The sequence below is a fragment of the Athene cunicularia genome, assembly GCF_003259725.1.
Source record: "Athene cunicularia isolate RWA chromosome 12 unlocalized genomic scaffold, athCun1 chr12_part1, whole genome shotgun sequence".
NCBI classification, from domain to species: Eukaryota; Metazoa; Chordata; class Aves; order Strigiformes; family Strigidae; genus Athene; species Athene cunicularia.
The window spans coordinates 431098-442413 of NW_020799116.1; the positions used below are offsets into that span (position 1 = coordinate 431098).

The window sequence follows — 11316 nt, forward strand, 5'->3', positions numbered from 1 at the left end:
GGGGAGCCTCTGGGCAGGTGCTGCGGGCGCTGGCGGCCCCCCAGCACGCCCAGGAGGTGCTGGTGTACCCCCGGGCTCTGCCCTGCGCCGTGCCCGGGCGCCGTCCAGCCGGAGAAGCTGCTGGTGGGGCCGGGGCCCCCGCGTGGAGGACACGGTCTGGGATGGTCCGAGAGCCCACAGAGGGGTGTTTGGGCAGCCCGTCACGGGCGTCACACTGGTGTCACCGTAGGCCAGGGCTGGCACTGTGCAAACCTGCAAAACACAGCAAACCCGCCGCCTCCTCACTCAAGAAGCTTGTGGTCTAAGTAAATCAGGGTGCAAATCTCATTTTAAGGTTGGGGTTTTTAAGGACGTCTGCTGTGGAGGTGCTGATTGCTTAGTGTGGATGATTCTTGAGAAAAATCCAGCAAGATTCATGTTATCAGAGGTTCTCAGCCCGAGTGCCTCGACTGGCCAAGAGCGCATGTTGATTTGCCTCCCATCGCCTAAAAAATATGATGGGAAGTTAGAGGAGCTCTGTGATAATGCCAGCCCTTGCGGCAGCACTACAATTAGAGACCGCTTACGTCTCAAGTGCCTTAACAGTAGAGTCCTCTTCTGAGGATGACATTTTCCTCCAGGCATCCCAAAAAGCCTGTTTTTGACAGCTCTGGTTGCGACGCTCCAGCAGATAAACGCGTGATTGTGTGTACAAACTGCTGGCAGCGCGGAGGGGGCTGCGGGATGAATGGGCTCTGCCAGGGAGGGGTTTCGTGGCCAGTCTGGGCTCTGCCTGACACAGAGGAGGGCTTGTACTTTCTGTTTTCGTAATGCAGCCGGGCCGCCTTGCCACCGTCTCTCGCTCTGCCCGTTTTCCTACGGTGTCTGTGCAATATTTCCACGTTGGGTTTTAGCCTCTCCCTACTCTGCAGCTCTGAGTCCATGTCCTGCTATTCTCTTCGGACAGTATCCGTATTATTTTGAATATTCTCTCTGCAATCAGAGATTTCCCTGAGTCATACCTAAATGTTAATAAAAGCCTAATGGTTTATGTTAAGGAAGGCAAGAGATAAAACTAGAGCCCTTTTATCACAGACTTTAATGGCCTGAAAATGTCAGTTGTGTGGGAGCAACTGCCAAATTTTGAGCCTATGAAGACGATGGCTAAGTCCCACAAATCAACAAGTTTGGAGCGGATTATCGGATGCTGGCTGTGTCATTTTCCCAGGACTCCAGGCATGCTAGAAGCCAACACTTTAATCCGCTCTGATACGATACATGAAAGGGGCCGGACTCCCTTTCCACTTACTGCTGCTCCGCGATGCTTTCGGACCCGCCGCAGTAGAGTCAGAAAAGCAAAAGCTGCAGGGCTTTTTTCTGAACTCCAGCCTGCTTTTGATTCAGAAACAAATTCCATCTTTGCTTAAGAACTATTTTTAAGGTCACAAACACAGGATGCAGAAGTCAGTCTGTTTCATGGTTTTCCTGAGTGCTGCCTCACCACTCCTCTTCCTCCTTCTGTTTCCAGCAGACTTCCTTCCCGAAGGGACATCCTGCGCGCCTGCCTCTGGGGCGCAGCGCCCGGGGCTGGGAGCTGTAATGGAAATTCTGGGAAATCGCTTTTTCTGCTCCTTTTAGGCCTGGGATAAAGAACTGAACTCACACGGTGAAAACAGCTGAACTGTTGAGCCCTGATGCGGCTGGAGATCTTTTATCTCTGTCCTGCTTTGTTTTAGCAATCACGCTCAGGGGTTAATCTGACTAACCCTCCTCTTAGATGTGGCTCCTTGGTTTGAATTAATTTGCATTATTTGTGAAATTTCGCAGAAGTGCCGCGTACGCCCTCGTTGGGAGCGCGCGGGGTGACAGCAGCGCTGCTCGGCTGGTGCTGGCTGGGGGTTGTCTCCAGCTTGTGCCCGATGTGGCTCTTTGTTAGCGTGAAGGACAGAGTCAAATGTTTTGGGTGCAGAAGGATTCGAATCTAGACTTGCCCAATATATCTGTGAGTTACTGACTATCCAGAGCGTGTAGCAGAAAAATAGCAGCAATACAGTAAATGCCCACGGGGTTGTTTTAAAATGTAGATGATAGAAAGAGATTGGTTCTGGAAGAAAACGTTTGTGCTTTCCCCACATCAGGGTAGGGCTGTTTGATTTAAGAAGGAGCAAGATTTAACCCGTTCCGCTTGGAGAAAGCCTTTTAGCCCAGCGTTTAAGTGTGGTTTCCCAAGCTGCCGTGTTTGCCTGGTGCCTGCAGAAGGATGTGGCTTGGCCGTATCCTGTTTACCGTAACGTGGCAGAGTTAAGTTGTCACCTCGGTGTACAGACAGCAGCAGCACAGCGTGTCACCCGCCCCGGGACCCCAGAGAGGGAAACACCATATGTCTCCTCCTGCCTGCCCGTTGGAAGAGCTGATGTCATTCAAAGAAAGGTGTTTCAGAGGAAGGATGTATGTGGCCAAAATAAAGCTGGGCCTGCGTTAGAGTAGTTACATCCTGTTTACTGTGGAAAACACTTTGTGCTGATATTGGCTCTGAAACGCGTGATTTATAAGCCGGCAGGCAACAGATAAGGAACTTCCCGTGATTTTGGCCACCTGTGAGAAGAAAGGGTTGTGTCCCTCGGGCTGGGAGGCAGACAAAGGCCAGTCCTGGCTCCCCGGAGCAGCTGCTGCTGAGACGAGGTGCTGAGCATCCCTCAGGCTGCCAGGCGGGCCAAGGTGCCTCTGTGCCTCGGTTTCCCGGCAGGAAGAAGCCTTGTGAGCCTCAGGTGGTTAATATTGGTAAAGAGTAGTGAAGAGGGGTTAGAGATAATCATCCCTGAGACAAATAAATAAACCCAGGTGCATGTCCAAAGGTCTGGCTGGGAGTGAGAGGGACCATTAAATCAGAAACGTGCACGGCTTGCCGTATCCTCTGTACGGTGTAAAGTGTTGCGCCGTTACAGGGATAAACACACGCTTCAGAACTGGGGCTGCGATTTTATTTTTTAATAGAACGGAATACTGTAAAACTGCAAAACGCATTTAGCAAAGTCACTTGCAGCCACCACACTCGATCCTCTCGTCTCGGTCCCACGTGAACCGGGCTGCAGCTCCGAGCGTGTGGCCTTCTCTTTGGCGCTCGCTTTAGCGGAGGCAGTTTTTCACATCAGGCTGTGTTCCTGCACGGCGGCTGCGACCGGCAGCAGCGGGGGCCGCGGGGGTCCCAGGTCAGGGCGGTTTCCTGGAGAGGACCCGCTCTGCTGCTGCGGCAGGGAGCTGGCCCGGGGGGTGTCTGCTCCCCCCGGGCAGGGCTGCCAGCCCTTCCGCAGGCAGGGGAAGGGGCTGCCGCGGGCCGGGGCTGGGGGTGCCAGGGTTTGCTGACCAGGGCTCTGCTGACCAGCTGCCACAAAAGGCAGGGGGCTGGCTGGCACCCGTGCCTGCACCTCGCCCCATGAAGCAGCCCAGCCGCTGCAGAGGGGTCGCCAGCCCTGTGGGGGTCTGGTGGGGGCTTCCGTCTGTCCCCCAATCCTGGAGAAGCAGCCCAGTTGCTTCGCGTACATTTGGGGTTTGAGCAAGTTTCTTCACCGTTTTCACCCCGCGATGCGCTGCTGTAGTGTGGCACGGACCCGGGACGCGGGGTCGTGCCCGGGAGGGCAGGAGGTGCCCCCCGAACCAGGGTCGGAGCGCAGCCGGGGTGCTGCTCGGGTCTCATGCTCTTGCCTCATCTTCTAGCCTGCCTGGAGAGAGGGGAGAGCTGAAGGTTTATTCTGGTTCTATTAATGAAATAATAATGGTAATAAGGGAATTAAAATAGAGGCCCTGGTGCACTCAGCCCAGGGAGGAGGGACTGTGCTAAACGGGCTGGTTGTCAACTTCTCCTGCCTGGTGGAAGTGCAGGTCCAGTTTCTTAACAGCTACATCCTCAAATTCCTGCATTTGTTCTGCTTAAATTAGCACTCCCGACGATTATTTTGGAAGAAATATCCCTGTTATGGCTGAGTTCAATAAGGCGTGAAATGTGCTTAGTTTTAGGGGTGTGGGTTGCGGTGTCTAGAGTTTTGTATAAGCACTCTGCGCAATCAGGGCCCTGGTTTGGTGCCAGCAAGTACCCGCGGGTGCCGGCAGGTCAGGGCCCACCTGTGTGCCCACACCCGCCCAGGGGGCAGCAGTTGAGGCTTCTCTAAAGAGGAGCCTGAAAGGACAGTGCAGATGATGTGGTAATGGTCCCGGAAGCATGCCCATCAGTGGAACCCTTCGGCTGCACCCGGGAGTGGCAGCAGGTAAACTGGGCAGCAGGACTGCTATGATGTTCAGACCTCGCTGAATCCATCCACATTGTCTGAGCACAGATTATACGGAGAGTCTCAGAGGATTCAGGGTGAGAGGGTTGTAAATCTTGGGTGCGTCTTGGCAGGGTGGGAGGAATATGAGGCATCAGTCCTGTTTTCAAATGCTGCTGTCGTGCAGCAACTGTGCTAATTAATTTAGCCCAAGATAGTCAACGCTGTTGTCTTGCTTTGGGACAAATGAGCCAAGTGCCTGCTCAGTGGCGAGCCTCAGAGTGAGGAGTCCTTAACAACTGTCCTCTGCCCTCGCCCCTTGACCCCCTTGTTCCCGCCACAGCCTGCTGGCCTTAATTTAATGTTTCTGTGGAAAAGGCAGGTGCTGCTTCCCCAGAGCTTTGAGGAACAGCTTGGAAGCAGAAGCCAGAGGCGAATGATGAACCTCTTGTGGTCCTGGGCACAGGGCAGAGCTGTACTTGCTCCCTGGGGCACAGCGAGTGGCCGTGGGCTGAGGCTGGACGGGGTTGGTGGCTCCAACGTTTGGGCAGTTTTGCACGGTGCCTCCTTCTGCTCAGCAGCTTCTCCATCCCATCCTGTCCCAGTGGAAAACCGTGGAAATTTTGCTGTTGACTGCAGCAGCAGCAGCAAGATCAGAGCCAGGATTTACAGTCCTGGGAGCTGCCAGCAAGCTTTTTTTCCCCTTCTCACTTAGCTTTGTTCTCACTCACTTCCTCACTTGCAGGGAAATAATATTGTGAGGTTTTTTATTGGAGAAACCTTTTACTTCACCTTCTCTTTGAGGTGGAAGGCGCAGGAGATGGCTGCTGGGCCTGCAGCTGAGCGTGGCTCCGTGTGTCCCCGAGCACTGATCCCAAGCCGACCCGTGGGAAGGGGACCCAGGGCAGCGCTGGGGCGGCCCTCGGGGCCAGCGAGGGTCGGCAGCCAGCGGCCCCTGGGGAGGGCTCATCTTTGGCGGGCTGAGGAACCTGCCCTGCGGCCCAGCCCCCTGCAAGGAGCCCCCTTGTCCCCTTTTACTGTCACCCCTGGTGTGGAGGGGAGGGTGGTGCTGCAGTAAACGGGCCTTTGGCTGGACGACGCGCTCCTGGGGTGCCCCGTGCCTGGGGGTTTCGGCAGCGATCCTGGCGCTGCCCCGATCCCACCCGCAGCACGGGCAAGGGCACGGCTCCTCCAGCGGCTCGTCGCCAGCAGAGTCTGCTCTGGGTTTGGCTCCGAGGGTAGATCTGGCAGGCACAGAGGAAGCTCTTACAGCTCTTTGCTCCTGTATGAACCAGTTGCATTTTCCTGTTCTGTGACTTGGTAGCGAGGAGCTTTCCCTGGGTGGTTTGGCCACGCCGGGCTCACGGCAGTGACGCGGGGGGGACCTGCTGGCTGCAGCCCACTGACGCGTGTGTCTCTCTCCACAGCTGCAGCCGGAGCAGCTGGACTGCGGGGCCGCGCACCTCCAGCACCCGCTGGCCATCATCAACCCCGTCACGGCAACCCCCGTCTTCACCTACAGCGGCCTGACCGCGGTGGCCGTGGCCAGCGTCAATAACTACACCGTCGTGTTCCTGGGCACGGCCAGCGGGGGACTCCTGAAGGCAAGTGGAGCCTGGCGGCACCGGGGGTTGGGGGGCGGCGGGCGGCCCTTCCAGCACTGCACAGGGCACAGTGTCTGCTGTCGAGTGTCTGAGCACCGGCTTCTGCTAGGCAGTGAAGAAGCGACGGGATCTGTGCAGTGGTATGTGCTGCCGGCTGGCCGGTGGCCCTTAATCACTGCTCAAGGCTGCCGTGCAAGCAGGATGTTCTTGATGAACCCTAGTCTGGAAATGTTATTGTGCAGCATTTAATTATTCACTGTTCTTCTAATAAATTGTCCCTCCGAGCTGATGGCTTCTGAAGGCTCCATGTAGACAGGGGAATCACTGAGAGATGCTTCATCACAGCTGAGGCCAAAGCAGGTGTGACTCCACACATCTGATGGAGAATCTGCTTTAAACTCTGAGCCGAAGGCAGCGTAGGGCAACGCGATACCCCGGCTCCAGAGCCAAGATGCAAGGCCAAGGTTTCAGTAACTTTAGCACTTGAAGTTTGCCAAAGAAAGTTTTGATTCCAGCCAGCCACAAGTTTGGTGTACTCAGCATCAGAAGTCCTTAGAGGAGAGGGGAGGAGAGCCCTGGCGCAGAGACATGGCGATACCTGCCGTATCTCAGCCTGGGATGAGTGGTGCTTAAAGTGGAATATCGGATCAAAACGCTTGGAGAGACGAAAACTGATCCAATCTCTTCCCTTGCATCCAAGTGCTCCTGACAGAAATGTGGGAACGATCACAAAGAAACTCTCAGCTTTGATTTTTGCCCGCAGGGGCAGGTAATCCCGGGGGTGGGAGGAAGGTGCCCCCCGGCCCGTGCGCAGGGCTGCAGAGGCACATGCCACACGCAGCGCAGCCCCCGTTCACACAGTATTAACAGCTCTGCTTCCATTACCCTCTCCGAGAGAGCAGCCTTATCTGCTGCGCCTCCATTAGGGAGAGGCTCCTGGCTACCCTTTGCTGGGATAATTTGCTCAGATAGCTCTAATCTAATTCTACAACACAGCTGCACAACCAGAAGCCCTTTTACCTTCGGGGCTCCTTGTTATTTGGCACGGGATACAAGATACTTTGCGTGAGTTATCATTCAGATTTGCTGCCTGAGAAAAGACAGCAAAGGGGCAGAAATAGTGCTCGACCAGCTCCTGCCAGCAGCAATTATGGCTGCCAGGGGTATGTACGGGGAATTAATCAGACAGGTTGCAGATGGGCATTTCGTGAGGGCCGGTATCGGTGCCACGTCCAGCAGTCATTAGAGGAAAAACAGCACTTGGGAAGCGGTGGCCTGGGCAAGGTGTGCCAGGGTGAACGCCCTGAAGGAGTCAGGGCTGGGAAGGGTCTGTTCTGGTCAGTCCCCACGTGTCCAGGTGCTTGTAGACCAGGTGCTGTGGTGGGGTGACCCAGAAGTTCAGCTCTCACCGGCGCCAGGGCAGCACGCGGCCCCCAGCACGCCCCGACCCCGCTCCAGCGAGGGGACTGGTGGTTTCGGCCCCTTTGTGCTGCTGCAGTGGCCCTTCCCTGGGGCCCGCAGCTCCTGGGGATCCAGGGAGGGTGCAAGCACAGTGAAAACGTGGGGTAGAGGAGTCTGGGAGGCAGAGGGACCCAGGGAGAGGCACCTGAAACCACCAAGCGTAGAGCAAATCTCAGCAAGGAGGGAGAGAGGACAGTTGCAAAACTAAAGCAGAGGGCATCAAGACTTGGTTCACGGACATCTTGGGTGATCCCAGGAATTATTTAGCTTCTGGATAGCCAGTTTTTAAAATGGTAGTTCCCTTTTTTTTCTGCTTAGTAGCTTGCAGTGCTTGCATATGGTCCTTAGCAGAGGGAAGCCCTCTGCTTTGAGCATGTGCTATCTTACTAGGACATGTTGGAGCTGCTCTAGTGTAAGAATTAATTAATTCTATGTTAATTAATTAATCCAGACTTTAGAGAGCAGAGACACGCTTGGTCCTTAACAGTTATTGCCTTCCCTTGCTGGTAAGGAGGTAGGAATTTTCCTCGCTCCGTTTCTGTTTTAAGCTGAAAAGTGACTGTCACGCAAAATTGTGTAGCCCTATTGTTATTTCCTCTCAGCAATGCCACATTTAATTTGCTGAGTTTTCAAGTCAAATGCCAAGACATTCTGAGATCTGAAAGGCAGGCTGATGCTTTGCAGCCTCTTCCATCACTGCCAGCGCTTCAGCTGGTGATTCATGAGGCAAGGTAGGATTCGGCTCTCTTGCGGCAGCTGCCACGGTTTCTGGAGTGAGCAGGGATAAAAGCTGCTTTTGGCCAGGAATGACAACGCTTATTTCTCAAATATGCAGGGAGCAGGGGGTGCCATGTTGTGCAGCCGTGTTGCTGCTTTTCGCTGTTTTCCATTAAGCTCTGGAAACGCAGTGTTTGTAACAAACACACGTGTGTATAACGAGGGCCGTAGGATGGAGCCTCCTCCAGGAGGGTGACGCGGGCGTTGCGCTGCCGGTGCCGGCTGGAAGCAGCCGCGTGCGCCGGGAAGAGCCTCCACGAGAAGCTTTCCAAACAGGGCTTTAGCCAGAGGGACCAAGGGCTGCCAGGGTTGTTGGTCACCGAGCAGGGCTGCTGGCCGTGGCCTGGGCTTCCTGGGCCGCTCAGTGCCTTCCCTGTGGCACGACGCTGGCTTTCCAGTAAAGCTCTGAGTGTGCAGCCTGCAGAGTGTGTGGAGATTTACAGCGGTGTGGAGCGCCGTTAGATACCACTCTGGTTCTTGTTTATAACTGAGGAAAAATAATCTTCTCCCCATAGCGTTTGAAAAACGGTCTCAGTGAGTGGCTTCTTCTCGCTGCAGATTAATCTGGACAGCACCATGAAGGTCATTAGCAGGAGATCCATTTCGGTGGCTTACGGAGAGCCTGTCCACCCCATCATGCAGTTCGACCCCTCTGATTCCACCTACCTCTATCTGATGACCTCCTATCAGGTGAGATCTTTAGTCGTCGGCAAGCTAGTCCTCTGAGCATCATGCCTTTGATTTAGCACTAAGCCGGGAGCAGGAAGGGACAATAAAAATTGCTTCTGCATTAATGGGCAGAGCCAAGAAGCTCAGAGCTTTGGCTGGGCTGTCAGGGGGCTTTCCAAGGGGAACCTGTGCCTGTCCTCTGGCGCTGGGTGGGCGTCACGCCAAGCAGAGCAGATTGTCAGGCTTCCTCCTCATCGCGGTGGCCAGGTAGAAAGCAGAGTGAGAGATATCAAAACCAATCCCACTCGGGGAAGTGCAGAAATAATGAGAGGTTGTTCCTGTATAGAAACCTGAAAATTACAGTACGCAGTCTGCAAGGAGGCTTTTAGGAGATCCTACAGACAAAAAGTCTGCCTGTCAGAAGTGGTCCTTGGGGGAGGTTTCTGCTCAGCCTGGCTGGCAGGAGGGCTGGCGAGGAGGGGGGCTCTCTGCAGAGCCCGGGAGTGCCGCGGCAGGTAGGAACAGTCAGTCTCATCTCCATCAAGTGAGCAGAAGAGGAGAAGCTGAGTGCTCCAGGCACTGGTGGTTTGTCCTGAATTACATTTTAATCTGTCAAAACAGATGCACAACCACAAATGTTGTATGTTGCGTTTATATTTTCCAAGCCCTAATTCCCTGCAGATTGGTCATTATCATTTCACAGAACCCTCCCGGGATGCCTCTTCAGCTGATGTTTCAGCCTGTCTCCTCTCAGCCCCCAGGCTGGGCTGTGCTCCTCTTCTCGGGCTCGAGCAAACACCCAGGGCAGCACTTGGGATGCTTTCCTCTGTTGCTTTTCCAATAAGCCAGATGAGTTATTTTCCTTTGGTGCAATTAGCATCCTGGGAAGCTCCCCAGGAGCTTGACGGGGTTGGGACGGGGGTGCTGAGCCGGGGGGCTGGGGAGCAGCAAAGTGCCAAGGTGCCCACGGTCTGGGGCGTGCTCAGGGCTCTCAGCACCTCACGTTGTTGGTTCCCACTGTACCAGACAACTCGGTTTTCCTTCCCAAATGTTTAGAAATTGAGCGAGGAAAAAGCAGAAACCCACACATGCTTTCCCTCCAACTGCTCCTGCCGAGCAAGTCACCAGAGATACTTCGATTTCTTAGTAAATTAAGGTTTCCAGAGTGTTTTGTGGTCATTTTGTGAATAGCCAGACAGCGTTCAGCTCTGCCTAGAAAGGAGCTTTCTGCAGGTCTGAGTGAGAGCTTTTCGCGGGGAGGGACAAGCTGTGAAACCATCTCTGGGCTGACACCTCAGGAGGTGTAGCCCGACCATCACACATCTGCCACCAAGGTGCCGGGTGAAGAGGAGCAGCTCAGCCCCGCTGAGCCAGCCCCGTCCCTTGGGCGTCCTCACGTGCCCTGGGACACGCGGCCCCTGGGCTGCAACGGGCTCTGCTGGGGCACGGGCAGGGCAGCGGGCAGCTGCCTGCACTGCTGCCTGTGTGGGCTGGCCAGACGCAGCACACCCGGCTCGGGGGGCGGAGGGCGGCGGTGCCAGGGTCTGCTCCTCGTGGTCCGTCCCGTCGGGCTGGGTCTGGGCGAACGGTGCAGCGGCCTCGACGCCGACGTCTCGTTGGTAGCTACGTGTGGCCGTCCCGGCGCATCCCGGGCGGGTCGAGCGTTCCTGTGGTGGTGTGAAACGTTTGGAAGCAGTTGTGCTGTTGTCGTGCAGATGACGCGGGTGAAGGTGGCTGCCTGCAACCAGTACCCGACGTGCACGGAGTGCCTGGCCGCCGCTGATGCCTACTGCGGGTGGTGCACGATGGAGACCAGGTAGGACGGGATGTGTCCTCTGGCCCTCGAGCCCGGCAGGAGTTTCTGGTGCCTTTTACATTTTCACGCAGTCATGCTGCCATTAGTCTTTGTCCATTCCTTACGAAATACATGCTTTTAAAAACAATTGCATCTGGTCTGAGATGGTTGGGATGCTCTTCAGAGCCAGGATTTAACTGTAGCTGCATTGTTATGCTGCAGTCAGCTGCCAGTGCAGAGAATATCTCGCAGGCATCCAGCCATGGGACTGAGAGAGCCAACACCCAGTTAAAGACCATCTTTTGCCCTTGCAATTATCATTTATGAGTAGGAGACGATCAACACTCAAAAGGGATTTACAAAATTAGACTCTGCGTTTACAAACTGAAGAAGTCGGACAAAATGTCACCTTCTCCTCTTCAGTTCTGGGCTCAGCCTGGCCTGCTCTCACTTAGCCCGAACTGTTGATGCTGGTGGGAGTACGTGCTCTTATCGTGGCAACCAGACACTTTAAATATAGCAGCAAAGCTTTAGGCTTAGCTGCATGGATGGGGGAAAAAGTTGCAGGCACAGGATTTTCTCAGGCTCTTCCCTCACAAGGAAGTCAACGTTTTTATCACCTGTTTTAAAAATAATCAACCACAAATTGTTCCCCTGTTCGCTGCAGGTGTTCTCTGCAGCATGAGTGCACGAACTTCACAGGGGCCAACTTCTGGGCGAGCGCAAGTGAAGGAGTGCAGCAGTGCCCTTCCATGACCATCTTGGAGCC

General features: G+C 54.9%; 1 protein-coding gene across 1 annotated transcript in view; it reads left to right on the top strand.

Moving 5' to 3' along the window:
- The first annotated feature begins 5638 nt into the window (after positions 1-5638).
- Positions 5639-11316, top strand: part of LOC113484844 (plexin-D1-like) — a 6984-nt gene continuing 1306 nt past the window's right edge. Inside the window, exons 1-4 of the mRNA XM_026857522.1 lie at positions 5639-5845; positions 8642-8773; positions 10468-10568; positions 11215-11316. Of these exons, the coding sequence (XP_026713323.1) occupies positions 8660-8773; positions 10468-10568; positions 11215-11316 (317 nt within the window). The 5' untranslated portion in view covers positions 5639-5845; positions 8642-8659. The remainder of the gene's footprint in view (positions 5846-8641; positions 8774-10467; positions 10569-11214) is intronic.